The sequence below is a fragment of the Mandrillus leucophaeus genome, unplaced genomic scaffold (genome assembly GCF_000951045.1).
Source record: "Mandrillus leucophaeus isolate KB7577 unplaced genomic scaffold, Mleu.le_1.0 Scaffold225, whole genome shotgun sequence".
NCBI lineage: Eukaryota > Metazoa > Chordata > Mammalia > Primates > Cercopithecidae > Mandrillus > Mandrillus leucophaeus.
Window position 1 is genome coordinate 1,195,239 of NW_012102310.1, and position 19,354 is coordinate 1,214,592.

The 19,354-nt window shown below is 34.7% G+C and overlaps 1 protein-coding gene across 3 annotated transcripts in view; it reads right to left on the reverse strand.

The window, feature by feature from the left end:
* The window catches only part of OSBPL8 (oxysterol binding protein-like 8), a 227,349-nt gene that overhangs the window by 96,493 nt on the left and 111,502 nt on the right, over positions 1-19,354 (reverse strand). For 2 of the 3 annotated variants that reach the window (XM_011981379.1, XM_011981381.1), the window contains one exon: positions 16,800-16,937. In XM_011981379.1, coding sequence (XP_011836769.1) covers positions 16,800-16,937 — 138 coding nt within the window. The remainder of the gene's footprint in view (positions 1-16,799; positions 16,938-19,354) is intronic. The other variant, XM_011981382.1, reaches the window with a different exon arrangement.

Genomic DNA, 19,354 nt, shown 5'->3' on the forward strand with positions numbered 1-19,354 from the left:
TCGAGATCACAGTGAAACCCCGTCTCTACTAAAAATACAAAAAATTAGCCGGGCGCGGTGGTGGGCGCCTGTAGTCCCAGCTACTCAGGAGGCTGAGCCAGCAGAATGGCGTGAACCTGGGAGGTGGAGCTTGCAGTGAGCCGAGATCACGCCACTGCACTCCAGCCTGGGCGACAGAACTAGACTCCGTCTCAAAAAAAAAAAAAAAAAAAAAGAAATCTTGATCAAGAAGAAGAAAAAAACAAAGCTAGAGGTACCACATTTGCTTATTTCAAAATATATTACAAAACAACAGTAATCAAAATGGTATAGCATTGGCATACAGACAGACATACAGACCAATGGAACAGAATAGAGAGCCCAGAAACAAGCCCACACATTTATGGTCAACTTATCTTCAACCAGTGTGCCAAGAACATATAATGGGCAAAAGATACTCTCTTCAATAAATGGTGGTGGGCAAACTGGATATCCACATGCAGAAGAAAGAAATTTGTCCCTTATCTCACACCACATGCAGAAGTCAACTCAAAATGAATTAAAGACTTACTGTAAGAGCTGAAACCATAAAACTACCAAAGAAAAAAGGAATAAAAGCTTCTTGACATTGGTCAGAGCAATGACTTTTGGGATAAGACACCAAAAGCCAAGGCAACAAAAGCAAAACAAGTAAGACTGCATCAATCTAGAAAGATTCTGCACAGCAAAGGAAACAATCAACATAGTGAAATGGCAACTGACAGAATAGAAGAAAATATTTACAAACGCTGTATCTAATATGGGGCTAATACACAAAATATATTAAAAATTCAACTCAATAACAAAAATTAAAAAATGAAAAGAAACAAAATAACCTAATTAAAAAGTGAGCAAGAGACCTGAACAGGCATTTCTCAAAAGAAGATATGCAAATGGCCATTAGGTATATAAAAAATGTTCAGCATCACTAATCATCAAGGAAACACAAGTTAAAACCACAATGAGATATCACTTCATATCTGCCAGAATGGCCATTATCAATAAGACATAAGTTAACTTTTCACTAGGATGCAGGGAAAAAGTGACTCTTTGTACACAGCTGGTGGGAAAATAAATGGGTACATCTATTATGAAAAGCAGTATGAAGGTTCTTCAAAAGATTCAAAATAGAATTACTGTATGATCCAACACCACCACTTTAGAGTATATATCCAAAGGAAATGAAATCTGTATCTCAAAGAGATAACCGTACTCTCATGCTCACCATAGCATTATTCACAATAGCGAAGATATGGAAACAACCTAAATGTCCACTGACAGAGAATAGACAAATAAACTGAGGTTTTTATATATATGTGTATATATACATATACATATATACACATATACAACAGAAAATTATTCAGCCTTGAAAAAGAAGGAAATCTTCCCATTTGTGACAACAGAGACAATGCTGGAGGACATTACGCTAAGTGAAATAAGCCAGACATGGAAAGACAAATACTGCATGATCTCTCTTATATGCAGAATTTAAAATAGTTGAACTCATAGATGCACAGAATTAGAATGGTAGTTGCTAGAGGCTGAGGAGTGGGGGAAATGGGGAGATGTTAGTCCAACGGTACAAGTTTCAGGTATGCAGTATGAATTAAGTTCTGGGGATCTAATGTATGCATAGTTAATACTGTATTAAATACTTGAAATTTGCTTACAGGGGAGATCTTAACTGATCTCACAACACATGCCAAAAAATGGTAACGGTGAGGTGATAGAAATGTTAAGTAGCTTGATTGTGGTGATAATTTCACAAAACACCAAGTTGTACGAGAAATATATATTATTTATATTTGTCAATTACATGCCAATAAAGCTAAAAAATAAAAATATAGTTTCAGGCAGCAATACGATCTGTGGTGGGAAGGGAAAGAAAAGAGTGACATCACAATGACAGTAAAGAAAGGACAGCTTATAGAACCTAAATCACCCAAGTGGGTCTTCCTTTACATATAAAGGCAGTTTGCAAATCAGGGACTCAACCCAAAACTTTCAGAACATCATTGTTTAAAGAATTCTACCACTAGAAATCTATGCAAATATATTAGAAAGGGCCTACTCCTCTTTCCAGGCACTATTTCTTCTCTATAACTAAGCTCTCAAAACATAAAGAAAATCTTACTCCCCACCGTACATATTCAAATGCTCCAAAGGTAACTGGACTCTTGCAGCCATTCTCTGTAAGCATGAAAACCAAGCTATGAGAGAATATTGCTTATTCTAGAACAGCAAGTCTGAATACTGGTGTCTCCACTCCCTTTCCTAGCTGATGTTTATATATTGGTGCCAATGCTTGCATCTTTTTACTTACCCACAGAGACTCTATCTAACCTTACGGGCTTTGTATTTGGATATAAATTACTGGTTGCCACACTCCAAAAATTTCCTGCATGATGAGCCTAACACTGTCCTTAAGAAGCTCTTTTGGATCCATGGTTGTAACCATGTTTCAAACTAACTTCATGGTTCATTATTTCATCTAAAAATGTAAGAATTTTCACATCTTTATCATGTACCCACAATCCTCTCATATGGTAAATAACATAAACCAATGGTCCCTAAATTTTGAAATTTGTGGACCAGTAAAATTCCATGCCCCCCAACAGCTATCTGGATTTTCATCTTGATAAGACACATTCAAAAAACAAACAAAAACAAAAACAAAAACAAAAAACACCTGTAACTCACCATCTCCATCAATTCATAAAGGGACATTAAATACCATACATTGGAAAAACTATGATCTTATAATAAAGGACAATGTTTTGAATTGAAGGAATTTAACTTAACAAAAAAACTCATGGTACTGTACTCATTTTTTTCATCTAGTTACAGAACTAGGAAAACATGACAGAAACCAGTAACAGTCCCCAAACTATACTTTTAAAAAAGAAAGAATAAACATTTATTTTAAATATGATACATACAAGTTTACATAACACATGTGCATTAGAAATATCTCCCTCTCTTCCAACCAGAGTTCACCATTATCCCCAATTGTTTACTCATTCCATTGTTTTATCACATATCTACCATTATCCCTAATTCTGTTTACTCATTCCATTGTTTTATCACATATCTACCATTATCCCTAATTCTGTTTACTCATTCCATTGTTTTATCACATATCTATCCCTATTGCCTATAATGCATTGGTAAGTTTTACTTGTTTTTAAACTTTACATAAATGTCTTAACTTTAATTTGTTTCATAAATTCTTCCATGTTGATTCCTGTAGCTTTAAAGCATTCATTTCACAACTGTATGATATTCTATTGTATGAATATATTGTAATATTTATTCATTCCACTCATGACAAACATTTAGGTTTTTTCAGGTGTTTTTCTTCTATTACCAACAATTCTGCTGGTACATGTGTGAGAGTATTCCTAGAAGCATAAAAGCAAAGGATTCGAGTTTGTCTTTAACTTTACTATGTAATGTCAAACTATTTTTCAAAAATGGTTCTACCAATTATGCTTCCATCAGTTGTAAACGGGAATTCATATGATTTCATATCCTTACTGACACCTGTAATTATCAGACTTGAAAATTTTTTTTGATGTGGTGGGTGGGTATCAAATAGCAATTCATTACTATTTGGTGATTAACTACATTTGGTAATTCTTAATGATGTTAAGCATCATTTCACATTTATTGGCCATCCGTGTTACCTCTTCTGTGAGGTATCTATTCATGTCTTTTGGACATCTTTCTGGTGAACTTTTTGGTCTTTTTGGTTAATCCATAGGAGTACTTAACTTTCTCTGGATAGTAATCCTTTGTTAGTTACATGCACTGCAATGCATCTCTACTCCCACCCTTGCCTGGTTCTGCTTTTCTTCAGGAGTATCTTGACTCTTCTTTGCTCTTTGCTTTCCCTAGAGAGTTAAGAATGGTCTTATCAAGTACTTTCAAAAAACTCCTGTTGAGACATTGATTCAAAATGCATTGACCCTATAAAATCAATGAGAAGTGATGTCATGCTGGAATAGTGTTGAATTTTCCTATCATAAACATGGTCTATTTATTTAGAATACACAATCTTAATGTTCACTTTCCCACATAAGATAATTTCACGTCTCTTATTAGACTTATTGTTGTGTAACTTATTTTCTGTTATTTTAAGTAGTGTATCTTGAATCACATTTTGCTAACTACTTGTTAGGGGTCCACAGAACTGCAGTTAACATATATTCAGTAACTTCTTAATAATATATATATTTTTTGAGACAGGGTCTGACTCTGTCGCTCATGCCGGAGGGCAGTGATGCGATTACGGCTCACTGTAACTTCGACTTTCCTGTATTCAAGCAATCCTCCCACCTTAGCCTCCCAAGTAGCTGGGACTGCACCATGCCTAGCTAACTTCTTAATAATTTTAATGATTTCTATGTCAATTAGGGGGTCTGTATAGAACAGTTATTAGTTTGTTTCTTCCTTTACTTTTTATTCACTGGCTAAATTTGAAATATTTGAGATGAAGTGTAAATAGTCCACACCTTTTTCTTGTTCTAGATTCTAACTTCACAAGGTTAGGACAGATCCCGTCTATTCCTAGTTTGCTAAGAGCTTTTATTGTGACTAGATGTTAAAATTTTCAAATATGTTTTCCTTATTAGTAGGATGATAACAGTTTTTCTTCTTTAATTTGTTAAAGTGTTAAGTGGAAATCATAGCTTTTCTAATATCAAACCCATCCTTGCACTACTGGAACAACCTGATGTGAGTACAATGCTTACCTTGCTAGATTCAGTTTGCTAATAATTTTTGAATTTCTGCATCTAGGTTCATGAACAATAAATGTCTTATAATTTTTTTCTCTGGCAATGTCCCTGTCTGCTTCTCATATAAAAGCCTGATTTAAGGAATGTTTCTTTTTTTCATTTTATCAGTTCTAAGATGTCACCAACTACAGGCTATATTCCTGACTTCAGAGAGGTCATAAAATACAGGGAGAGGTGGAGAGACTGATGGCAATTATAAGATATATAGCACACAGGCTGGACGTGGTGGCTCACGCTTGTAATCCTAGCACTTTGGGAGGCCAAGGTGTGTGGATCACGAGGTCAGGAGATCGAGACCAGCCTGGCCAACACGGTGAAACCCCATCTTTACTAAAAATACAAAAATTAGCTGGGCATGGTGGTGCACGCCTGTAATCCCAGCTACTCAGGACGCCGAGGCTGGCGAATCGCTTGAACCTGGGAGGCGGAGGTTGCAGTGAGTCAAGATTGTGCCACTGCACACCAACCTGGGCGACAGAGAGAGACTCCATCTCCAACAACAACAACAAAAAGATACATAGCACACATCCCAAACTCAGAATGATTTTAAAAAATCCAGTGTTTAACAATAACAGTGACCAACAGAGATTGTAAAATACCATCAATTTAAGATTCAACTGAATTTCAGAGATGACAGAGTATGTATGTGCTGGGGGGGGGGGGAGTGTTTTTATAATTAATGAAATACAGTACTAATGTGAAATTAAACTTTTTATTTTTCCCCTAAAGGTTTGGTAGAATTTGTTTGTAAACCTGAGCTTCATGTTTTCTTTGTAAAAGTAATCTGTATTACTAATTAGGTGACTTTAAAGATTATAAAAATCACTAGAATTTTCTAATTACGGAGTCAGTTTTGGGAAATCATCTTTACAGAAATCTGTTCATTTCATTAAACTTTTGAAATTTATTGGCTTAAAGTTGTTTATAATATCTTTTAAACATCTACTTGTATTTTTAGTTGTATCCCCTTTCATTCCTGATGTTTCTTTTTCCGCTTAAGTTTGCCAAAGGTTTGACAATTTTACTAGCCTTTTCAAACAACCACCATCTTCCCTAATCTCAACTGTGTCTTGTCGTCTATTTAATTAACTTATTATCTTTATTATTATTTCCTTCCCTGTTTACTTTGGGTTTATTCTATTATTCTTTTTCTAGTTCCTTACTTCTGAGCCTTTCTTCTTGCCAAATATCAGCATTAAGGCTATTATTTTTTAGATTTCCTGCTTGGAAATTGTGGGGCCTCTTTAATCAGACAGTTGTTGTCTTTCAAGAATTCTGAAAGATCCTCAGCATTATCTCTTTTAAAAATGACTCTCACCCATTAAATTTCATTCTGCAACTGATAGTTCCAACTGATGCAGACTTTATACAACTGCACAGTAGGTACTTCATGTGAATTCTCTCTGATGATGGTTTGTTATCCCACGTGTTGACGATTTTTTTTTTTTTTCACATCACCGCCAGCATCTGGTGGCGACAGCATTTTGGATTTTAAGCTATTCTTTCTTATAGGTACACAACGGTATCTCATTTTAATTTTTTATTGATTTTAAATTATGGACTCATATATACTTCTTTGAAGTCTGTGTTTAAAATACTCTTCTCTAAAGAAGACTTATGCCAATTCTTCCAGGCACTTGTGCGTACTAATAGCCCAAATTGTTTTGAACTAAACTGAAGGGTGTTTTTTGCCACAGAGATAATATAGATTTTGACCCCAAAACTCATATAAATATGTGCTTGTGCTTAGAATTTCTCAAGGAAGACTCTCCCCTCCCATCATTTCACCTAGAATCAAGACCAAGACAGGCAAATATAGTCTTCCTCTGTGGGTATGTTTTCCAGTTCATTAACTAAGTACGTTACCCTTCAGGACCTCTAATTTTATGAGGAGAAATCTTCAATCCAAATTTCCATCATAAATGGGCCACAGTCTTTTTACTCCTTTCTCTTGCTAAAACTCAAGCTTTAGACCTTCAGAAATTAGTAGATGCTGGCTCCAGATCTCATCACCTCTGGAGTCCCGCTTTCTCAATAATTCTGCCCCTCCTGTTAATTCCCTTATTTTACTGACAACTCACATTTTAAATTTCTAAGACATTTTACTTAGTATTTTGATGTTCTTACTAGAAGGATTTTTTCTGAACATCTACTTTGCTATGTTACTGGAACTGAAAGTTCGCTTACATTAAGCTTTCATATTTCCTTGCAATGTTTCCCTACTTCCTTCCCCTATATTTCCCAATTACAAATTAAACTCATGTGGGCAGGAGCTGCGAAAATCATCTTTGCACTTGCTTTCTACTACAGGACTATTTATAAGCAGGCTAAATGAAAGCCAGCTTGATAGAGGAGACTCGAAAAATACTGAATTCCCCAGTAGTTTGAATACTGAATTCAAAAGAGATCAACTTGCTAAGATTTCATTGTTTCATTCTTAAATAAAGTTTATATATTTTGAAAGTTACAACAACCAAAAAAAAAGAAGAAAAAGAAAAAATTCTATGAATCTGTTTACTTTCTCTCAAAAATTATACAAACATTACTTAATAATTCTACTGATATTACTTGGCTGTACATTTATTAAAAATACAGAAAGTCCTCTCTAGGCCTCATATAAGAAAAACAAAATTGTAGTAGTCAACTCTACAGATAAAACTTCTACCACTCTTGCTAAAAGGAGATCTCAATCTGTCCAACTTGCAAAACCTAGAAGGTTAAATCCCAACAGAAAAGAGCTGAGAAACAAGTACAGGTAATAGTTGATCATTTTTTAATGTTATATTAAGTTAAAAAAAGATATATAAAAGAACATTTTTTCAAGGAAAAAATACTCATTTGTGACATCTTAAAATCAAAACGATTGAACCCATGGAGATACAGAGTAGAAGGATGGTTACTGGAGGTTGGGAAGAGTAGTGAGAGGATAGGGTAAGGGGAGCTAAGGACACTTAATAGGTACAAAAAAATAGCATGAATGAATACAGCCTAGTATTTGATAGCACAACAGGGTGACTATATTCAATTATAATTTAATTATACATTTTAAAGTAACTAAAAGAGTATAATTGATTGTCTGTAACACAAAGGATAAATGCTCGAGGAAATGCATATTTTCCATGATGTGATTATTAGGCATTGCAGGCCTGTATAAAAACATCTAATGCACCCCATAAACATTTATACCTACTATGTACCCACAAAAATTAAAAATTATAAAAAAAAATTCTGTGGTGTTCTTAATGTTCACCTTTCCGCTTTGTTAAAGAAGCAATTAATAAGGCCCGGCAAGAATAAGACAGTTGCCCCCCATCTTTGTAAAGATACTTAAAGCTGAATTATTCATTCTTACTTTTCAATGAATGCTTTTGAAGTATTTCAGTTTCTCCTGTAGGAATATAGGAACAGCTGAACAAAGGTACCATAACATTTTAGAAGAGATTTTTAAAAAGATTTTATTTTTCTAGTCTGAATTTGCCAAATATTATAGTCTCTTTCATTATTCAATAGGTATTTTCATAGTTCTATGAAGCAACTACCCAAAGACAAGGAACTTCAAAACAGAAAACAGCCTATTTTTAAAAATAACTTGAAATCTAAATTACAGATATTTAATGCATTAAGGATTTTAAAACTCAGATGAAAGTTAGCATAATCTGTAATTATACTACCTCTAAAGCAACAACCTCTGTCTACAAACCAAAGCATAGCATTTGAGGGGGAAATTAAAGATAATGGAGGGGTGGGTCTAACTACAAGCCCTCTTTCAGGTAAAACAATTTTCCAAAATATAGTATATTCAAGAACACATTTGTTATATGTGTATAGTACAGTCCCATGTATGTTCAGAACTGATACTAGAAATATCTGAACAAGACAGGAGGAACTGCTTCGATTCATGGAGGAAAGTGATGTCTAGGTCTTTCTTATCTGTGAACCACTTAAATGAAGGCACGCTGAGTGTCTAACCAGTAATATCTAATGCTGTCACCCTGGGGAATCTGGCACAGTATCTTCACATTAGCAAATTGTATGAAAGAAAATCTCCTTTGATGTTTTCTATGAAGTAGTGGATACTGACTTATCATATTTTTAGTGCTGCTAGAGCATTTAAAGTGAAGGGACTCTGCGGGTTTAAGAGAATGTACTAAGAGATAAGAGACACAAAACTAAAAATAGATATTTTAATTCAAGCCTAGCTAAACCAAGCAGAGTCTGTTAATTTTGATAAAACTGATTAAGCAGGTTAAAGTTTTTGTTTTAAAAGTTTTAAAATTTTAAAGACTTAAAAATTAGTTTAAAATTGACTCATTTAAGTTTTAGTAAAGCAATACTATATATTCTCTCACAAAGCACTATAACTGAAAGATGTTTTTTTAAAAATAAAAACATACAAAATAGCTTTTTACAACCAAGAACGAAAGAGTAGTTACAAGGTAAGTTACAGTATTTCATGAAGCTTTGATAAGAATCTCAAACATGACACAGAAGAAATTGCCTATTTGCCCATGAGATGAGCTATAATTTAGTCTCCAGGCTCCTTTGGCATTGCCCTTAAATGCAGAGGAAGAAAGGGTGAAAGCGAGCCTAATTAATCTACATTTCTGTCTTTTTTATTTTTTTGAGACAGAGTCTCGCTCTGTCACCAAGGCTGGAGTGCAGTGGCGCTATCTTAGCTCACTGCAACCTCTGCCTCCCAAGTTCAAGTGATTCTCCTGCCTCAGCCTCCTGAGTAGCTGGGACTACAGGCATGCACCACCACGCCTGGCTAATTTTAATATTTTTAGTAGAGATGGTTTCACCATGTTGACCAGGCTGGTCTCGAATACCTGACCTCAGGAGATCCGCCCACCTCGGCCTCCCAAAGTTCTGCTATTATAGGGATGAGACACTGCACCCGGCCCTTACATATCTGTCTTCCTTAATAAACAATTGAAATATGTTTGGCTTAAATAAATCAAAACAAATATCATCTTCTTTAAGAGACTATAATTATACTTAAGGTAAAATTATTTTAAAGTAAACTGATACTAAGCCTTTGAATAAGGAAAACAATCTAGAAAATACACAATTTTTTGAATAACCAATTCACCATAATCTAAACATATAACAAATAAAAATGTATTTTGATGTGTGTGGGGTAAGGAGAGTCAGTCTCCCCAGCTCTTAAAAAAATACTAAAACGATAGAACAAAACCAGAGTGCAAAAAACTTCAAAACTGCTTTTAGAGAATGATGAGCTACATTAAGTTGGTATGAGTCAACATACATGATAGAGATTCAGCCAGAAACATGAATGAGAATAGATGAAATTCCTAAATTGATGGTAAGCAATCATTCATTTATTATGCATGTAATTTAAGGCATTTAACTCTCTTTACAACACTGCTTGAAGAAATCAAACATACCTATTATAATAACAATATAAAGCAGCACGTTGTGAAATCCCCAAAGCAGTGATATAAGAATTTTGAAAACTGAGATAACAGTATCACCTAAGAAAGCCTTATAAAAGAGAACAGATTTAAACTACACCTTCAAGAATGAGAAGTATTTGGATAAGCAAGTGGAAACAAGCATATTCCACAATAGAAGACCAGCACAAATAAAAGTACAGTCTCACTGGGAAACAGTGAAGAAAGCTATCTAGACAGGTCCATGGTGATGAGAAACACAAGATGAAATTGGAAGAGTACAGTAAAATCAGACATACTAAGAATCTTGACTACTAAAGATTATGGAAGCCTAAATTTATGCTCTCAATTGCTGGTTTCCACTTGCTGGTCCAAATGTTGCTATATCAGACACACTTGGAGAGCTTTATAAACACATTATGTTACTGAGCCTCACCCTTAGAGATTCTGAAAGAGTAGAGTGAAATCTACATCTAAGCAAAGCTTCCAGGTGACTCAGATACAGCCAGACTTAGGTGCTACTGCTCTAAGCAACAGTAAACCACTGCCTTTTGAGAATGAGAGTGACATAAATGTAGCCATCTCACTAGTTTTTTACAGTTAAAAGCTTTAATAATAAAAAGTGGTACTTTCATTTAAAATTTTATATTTTTCTTTTATTCATATTATTTCCCTCAGAGATCTACTTCATAGGATCCATGTGTTCTCTGGCCATATACACTTATAAGAACCCTGAACCCATCATAATCTCACCAAAATATGTAAAAATTAATTTTTTGTTTGGTTGTTTTGTTAAGAAAGATGAACTGGAATGCTGGAGGGCAAGGTTCTAATAGCAGTTAGGAGGCTGTGGAACTACTCAGTAATGCAGGCATAAAATGACAGAGATCTAACCACGATGGTAAAAGTAAGAATAAAAATAAAGAGATAAATCGGAGCGTTGACACTCTATAACTTCTAAAAGAAAACACAGAAAGTATCCTTTGCAACTTTAGAGTAGGCAAAACTTGCTTTAATAGGAAAAAAGTTTGAATCATAGAAAAAACCGATAAATTGGGTATCAATGAAATTCTGCTCTTTGAAAGAAAGCATTAAGAAAATAAGAAAGCATGCCCAGACTGGAAGAAAGTACTCTCAATACACATGGCTATCAAAATGATATTAAAATGTATTAAAGAATCTTTGAAACGTAATAATACAAACAAGACAATTTTCAAATGGGCAAACATATGAAATGAAACCTCGCAAAAAGAAGATGTAGAAGATGGCCAATGAGTATATGAGATGCTCAACATCATCAGTAATGAGGGAAAGGTAAACTGAAACCACAGTATACCACTAAACACCTACTGGAATGAGAAAAATAAAAAAGATCAAGGATGTAGAGCCACTGGACTGCTCACACACTGCCTAAGAGGAATGTAAGAACGGTACAACTACTTTGGAAAACAGCTTGGCCATTTCTTAGAAAGTAAAACAAACACTCGCCATACGATTCAGCAATTGCACTCCTAGGTACTAACCCCCCCCCAAAAAAATGTATCTCCAAAGCACTGTATACATAATAGAATTCTATCACACTACTCAAGAGTCAAAGTTTGAAAAACTTGAACCTCCAAAAATATGACAAAATTGCTTGGAACTTAAGAAGTCTGAGTTTTATCTAAGTTCAAATTTTAGCTCTATTACATACTATGTAGACTTGTAAACTTTATCAATGGCTCAGTTTCCTCATTTGTAAAATGGGGGGAATAATTATTTATACACCATAAAGTCCTCGTAAGAATTGCATATAAAAGCCCTCAGAGACATGAGGACCTTTAAATGTTATTCACTATATTATCAATAAGCTTTTGGAACTCTAATTCTTTCCATTCAGAAGCTAAAATGCTGGTCATGAGTACTTGAGATATGATAGATACATCAGAGGTTTTCTGGACATTGGTTTATCTCCTCCAGCAGATAATCTTCACCATGACCAAAAGCTAACAGATAATCTTATTTCAAACAAACCCCCTGCACATGAAAACTGTGATATGGAATTTCAGTGGAAAAATCAGAGGAAGTATTTTGCTTTACAAAAAGCCAATGGGTTGACTTTAACAAAGAAGTACAGCTATTATGTAATTTACTCTAAAAATATTAATTTATTCATAAACTTACCTAGGAACGTTAAAGTGCAAATAAAGATATGACTAACACTGTGGCTGCTTTAAATGCAAAAACTAGAGGGTTAAACATGGGCCATCTATACGAAAAGAAGTTCTAAATGAGCCTCTAACCGATACTGAAGTATAGCAAAGCCTGAAATGTCAGCCTTCAACCCAAATGGAATCATTTTTTATTTAAAATCCTGATGACAGTAATGATAATAATTATTATTATTATATCAGCTATCATGAGTGGTTATCATATACCAGGTGCTAGGCTTTATATACATATTAATTCATTTTAAACCCTAATAAAATCCTATGTGCTAAATACTATTATCTTCATTTTACCAATGATTGAAACATAATGAATATATTAAAATCCATGAGTTTCTCATGATTTAAAAAAACTTAAAAGGCAAAAAGAAATTGTCACCACTGGAATTAGACTTCACATCATGCCTTCAATCAAAAAAGTAATACTTTGCAGTAAACAAACACCCACACAGCCTACCTTTTCTGTAGGAACTAACTATATTTCACATTTACCAAGTAACCCTAAGTGATGATCTTGTATATGAGGAAAAATTTCATTAACATGTATAAAAAGAATGACAGAATTATAAAATCACCATTTTTCAGCACCTAATATTGTAACTGATTCAGTTAATGATAATCAAAGGATTTAAACATCTTTCAGTAAAAAGTTGATGGGGGACACGATTTTTGCAAGGTGCCAAACATATCATCTTTATCTTCACTTTCAAGTCATAAGGAAGGAAAAGATGCAACTTTCAACGAAGAGAATCAGGCTATCCTCATCTAAATCTACCAATCTTGTATCACTAGCAGCAGCAGGACAATCAGATATTAAGTGAATTCTTACGTTATGCAGCCTGAAGTACTACACACTCCCTACAAAGTATTCCTGCCAAAAACGCTCTGGCTAGATACAATCGAGCCTTTGCATTTAACTTCTACTTTACAGAAATTATAGAAGATAAAGAAATTAAGTAATACTGCAAAGAAGCAATCAAACACATCTAAAAAAGTCAAACACTCTATAGGACATTGGCCATGATCCCTTTTTTTTTAGATGGAGTTTCTCTCTTATTGCCCAGGCTGGAGTGCAAATGGCGCGATCTTGGCTCACTGAAACCTATGCCTCCCGGGTTCAAGTGATTCTCCTGCCTCAGCCTCTTGAGTACCTAGGATTACAGGTGCCTGCCACCACGAGCAGCTAATTTTTCGTATTTTTAGCAGAGATGGGGTTTCACCATGTTGGCCAGGCTGGTCTCAAACTCCTGACCTCAGGTAATCCACCCACCTCGGTCTCCCAAAGTGCTGGGATTACAGGCATGAGCCACTGCGCCCGGTCAGCCAAGTTTCTTAAACCCGTCAAAGACACAAAAGAAAACAAAAGTAAACAAGGAGACTCTTTAGGATTAAGGACGTAATGACATAATCAAATAACATGTACAGACTTTATTTGGTTTCAGCAAGCCCACTGCAGAAAGATTTGGGGAAAACTAGGCGAAATTTAAATATAGACTAGGTGTTAGGTTAAGTAATTATCATCAATTTTGTTAGACGTAATAAAGGTTTTATGGTTATATAAGAAAATCTGCTCATTTTTTAGACACATTTAAGTATTTTGCAGTAAATAATGAGGTCTGTAATTTACTCTAAATATTCATGCTGTACTCCAAATAAATGAAACAAATAAAACAAAAGGTTAATAACTGCTTACATCTACATAATGGGCATATTAGTGTTCGCTGTACTCTTTTTTTAACTTCCCTGTTTGCCTGAAAACATTCATAATAAATAAACAAGTGTAGTTTTAATTATTAGTAACTAACCCTTTTGTTGGTTCATTAACTCCTAAGTTAAATAATTCCTCTAAATATTCTAGTGCACAGATCCATGAATCAGAGAAACCATATCTATTACAGTCAAAATTCTGGTACATAGTGCAAAAAAACCAAGTCGGTTGCATTGTTTCAGAATTTTATCTTAATGAAGCTTATTTATACCAGAGTGTGTACCACATATCGTTTTTCAAGTCTTCCAAAAAGCATTTTGGCAACAAAAATGCTAACTTTTCAAAAATACCACTGACAACTAAGTAATATATGTTATAGTTATTTTCATCTTGTTACATAAAATTTTTATAGTTCCTTCAATGCTATATGAAAGTGTTTCCATCTAATATATGGCTAGAAAAAATTTTCTATTGAAATAAAGTAGAGGCTGGGTGCGGAGGCTCACGCCTGTAATCCCATCACTTTGGGAGGCCGAGGTGGGCGGATCACAAGGTCAAGAAATCAAGACTATCCTGGCCAACATGGTGAAACTCCATCTCTACAAAAAAATACAAAAATTAGCTGGGCATGATGGCGTGCACCTGTAATCCCAGCTGGTCAGGAGAATCGCTTGAACCCAGGAGACGGAGGTTGCAGTGAGCTGAGATCGCGCCACTGCACTCTAGCCTGGTGACAGAGTGAGACTCTGTCTCAAAAAAAAAAAAAAAAAGAAATAAAGTAGAAAATGATCATGTAACTTACTATTTACAAGGTAGTACTCATTTAAAAAGTTACTAAAGCCAAATTTCAAAAGATAATTCATAAAGTTACATCAAACTTGACTAATTACACAGTATGATAGAACTCTAAATTTAATTTTTTAAAATAACCTAAGTTATATTAACTTTCAAAACACCAAATTTCACTTCTCAGTTTTAAAAGCAGAAGTCCTTCCACCACAGCTCTGAGTAGTACTACAGGAGATTTCTGTACATTTGATTAAATAAACTTCAGCTGAGGAGCAGAATCCATTATACAAAACTTATCAATTATGAATTAGAAAGTGTGATCCTCGAACTTCTGAGAGTACCCAAAGACCCTTCCAGAGGGTCTGCAAGGTGAAAACTAGTTTCATAATACTTTTTCATTATGTTGTCATTTTCATTGATGGCACAAAAGCAATGTTGGGTAAAACTGCTGGCAACTTAGCACAAATCAAGGCAGAGGCACCAAACTGGAGTAGTACGCACTGAATTCTTCAGTCATGCACTCACAGAAGAATGACAGTTTCACTTACAGCTGTCCTTGATGAAGAAGTAAAAATTATTGTTCTTGAGCCTTTAGTACACAAGACTTTAATATTCTGTGCAACAGAATGAGAAGTGTACATAAAGCCCTTCTCTGTACTATATTTTTTAATGTGTCAACACTTGGAAGATCTGCATAATTCAGTGAGCAAATATTTTCCAAATGACTAATGCATGATGTTACAAAATCATGCAAGAATAAAGAGCCATTCAAAATTCAAGAGTGAATTTTAACAGAGTATGAAAAGTGTACTGATAGCGCTTCAGTTTCCAGATTGCAATTAACATTAAGAAAATTACTACTAGTCAAGTTTTGACATATTATCAAAGAATATCTATAATTACGTATAAAACCTAACAATGTAATCCTCCTTTTCCAGCTCTCTCTCTCTTTCTCTCTCTCTATATATACATACATATATATACACATATATATGCGTGAGGCCAGATTTTATTCATATACTTCAATCGGATCATCACATCACAACAGACTGCAGAAGCAGATACAAAAATGCAGGTGTCTTTTAAGCTAGACATTAAAGTGATTTGCAAAAACTGCCAAAAAGCAGTTCTTAATCATGGATGATTTTGTCCTTCAAGGGACACTTGGCAACATCTGGAAACATTTCTGGTTGTCACAACTGGGGAAAATGCTATTGACATCTACTGGGTAGAGGCCAGGGATACTGCTAAACATCATATAATGCACAGGACAGCCCTCCACAACAAAGAACTGTCCAGGCCAATATAGTGCCAAGGTTGAGAAATCCTGAAAATAGTTCCAAGATTGAGAAATCCTGGGATAAACCAATACCAACCTTCTCAATCAACTTTTTGGGGAGTAAAGGGAGAGAAAACATTGTAATTCTTAATAAAAATGTTACTTATATTAACATGTAATGGGTTTATTCCTTTAAATGGATTAAATTTTTAAATTTCTAGTTTTAATTTACAATATAATAAATATCAATAGATATAACTCACATAAAGAAAAGTGCTTCACAGTCTTCAATAATTTTTAAGACTACAAAGGAACCATGAGACCAAAAAGTGTAAGAATCACCAAATTAGACGAATGATATAACTAACGAAATATGTTGGAGAATATTAAAAAAATTGTAAGTCTAAAGAAAAGTGTACTCATTTCAAGAGTATTATAGATGACCTAAACAAAACAAACAAAACCCCTTACAAAACCAAATAGTCAAAAAGAAAAAAAATATGATAGTCCCCAGATGTCATTCTCCCCTTCTCCCCTCCAAAAACAAAAACAAAACAAAACATGAAAATCACAACTTCCTACCCTGGCTATGAGGACTTGCTGGACTAAGAGATGGCTGATACAAATCTTTGGTTGGCGTTGGATAAGCTTCTTTTCCTTGGCGCTGACTCATCTTTCCTGGTGTCAGAAGTTGAGATTCGTCACTGTTTGCTACAACAGCTCAAGGAAAGGAGAGAAAAATAATTAGTACTAAAGTCATAGATTTACATAATAGTATAGTTAATAACATGGAATAAGATCATAACTGAAATGGCCTTGGTGGTTATATTCATTTTACCAACTCAATACTTTAATAAATTCTCATAATCATCTTGTTTTCATGTTGGTTTGTTACTGATCCAAGAAGAATTGACTAACAGGTATGTTTGAATCAAATATACAAATTATAGACATTATAATAATGAAACTGATAATGAAAGGCCTAAGGTTTACTGTGTGCCTTCCATTGTGCTATTTATTTACTCTTTATATTTACCAACAAAACAATAAGCAAAAGAGTCATTTCCCAAAAAAAAATACAAATGGTCAATAAATATATATAGCTACTCAGCCTCATTAGTAATCAGAGAAACTACAAATTACTAGCAGTATAAAATAATATTTGACATTCACTAGAATTTCTAGTCTAATTTCTAATTTTCATGAAAAGTCAGTATGATAACTGTTTTAGAGAGGGGGAAACGTGAGGGTCAGAGATTGCCTTGCCTAAGGCTAAACAGTAAGTAATAGAGGCAACATTCTAACTCAGAACCATTTGGTTCCAAAGTCTCTCTCTTAAAGCTTGCTGGCCCAATAACCAATTTAAGTAGTGCTTTGAAGTTGCTTCTCACCCCTTTGGCCATCCTACTATCTATTGCTCAGTAACAGCGAGCCAGGCCCAGTTTCAGAGAGCAGAAACAAAGTGAAAACACTCAATGAAAACAGGGTAAACTGCCAAGTCCAAAGTACCTGAAGATCTCCACATTCTTTCATTTTATATTCCTATGCTTTCAGCCTATAAAAACTCAAGTTTCATCTTAAGAAAGGGCGATTTACTAGCACTTTGGCAAGCCAAGGTAGGTGGATCACCAGAGGCCAGGAGTTCGAAACCATCCTGGCCAACGTGGTGAAACGCACTATCTACTAAAAATACAAAAATTAGGCGGACGTGTTGGCACGCCTGTAATCCCAGCTACTAGGGAGGCTGAGGCAGGAGAACTGCTTGAAACCGGGGGGCGGAGGTTGCAGTGAGCAAAGATCATGCCATTACACTCCAGCCTGGGCAACAAGAGCAAAACTCCGTCCCCCAAAAAAAGATGATTTAGTCTCCACCATAGGTTTTATTTGTCAACACAGAATTTCAGAATTTCACATTCACCTTTTTATCATCACGTCCTTTAAATCTAATTGGTTTAAAATGTTTTCTATTGTGATAGTTCTCAATATTTTATTTCAGCTCCTTAGATTCCAAAGTAAAAATATAAAAACACTGTACTTTTCATCCAAAATAGAAAAAATTATTTTTCCAAGTCAATTTAAAAAAATAGACTGATGACTCCCAACTTCATATCTCCCACTAAACTCAAACTTACATACCCAATTGCCTGCCTTATAATCACCTCTTATTTACAGGCATCTCAGATTTATCTAGAATGTAATTTTTGATTCTGCTCATCCTCCAAACCTGCCTCTCCCCACTCTCAGTTTGTGCCATCACTACTCCCCTCCCACTACTTTCTCAGGCCAAAACCTTAATGTGTTTTTAATTTTCTCTTTCTCTTACCGAGCAATCTTTTAAAATCATAAACTCCTGCCATAATAGTCTTCTTGGTATTTCCTCAAGAAAGGCCATCTTTTGCCCAGTCACAGGGCTTTATACCTCTTGTTCTTTCTACCTGGAATATTCCTACCCCAGATCATCACATTATTGGCTCCTCTCATTTGTTGTATGGGCTCAAATGTCATCTCTTCAGAAAAGCCCTTTGGTTTCTTCATGGTGCTTTTTAGTACATTCTTAATTTTAACACAGCACAATTAAGCATTTTTTTTTTTTTAGAGTTAGTACCCACCACTTCACAGTTATACTCTATCACTTCACCTTACATGATTTTCATTGTAGCTCCTATCATTATCTGAAATAATACAGTTTATTTATTGCTTGTCGTCCTCCAGTAGACATTAAATTCCATGAGAGAAGGAAGTTTTGTCTGCCTTATTTTCCCATAAATTCTCAAGTCCTGGTAAACTTCCTGCCATATTGAAGGTGTTGCTTCCTACCATACTAAAGATGTTCAATAAAATTCTATTGAATGAATCAATACACCAACTTTATATTTTTAGAAAACATCATAAAATATATGGTGTCTCTTTTAGTTACTAAATCCAAGATTCATTTGATTCCTAAAAATAATTATTAAAAAATAATTTTAAATGTATGGTACTGATGCAGAGAGATAAACTGACCTACAGAACATAGCAGATAGCTTTCAGAAACAGACACATACATACATGGAGTTCAGATATACAACAGAAATCGGGAAAATAAATTACTCAGTTCACCATAGGAGGTTTCAACTGGTCATCAATATTGGAAAAGT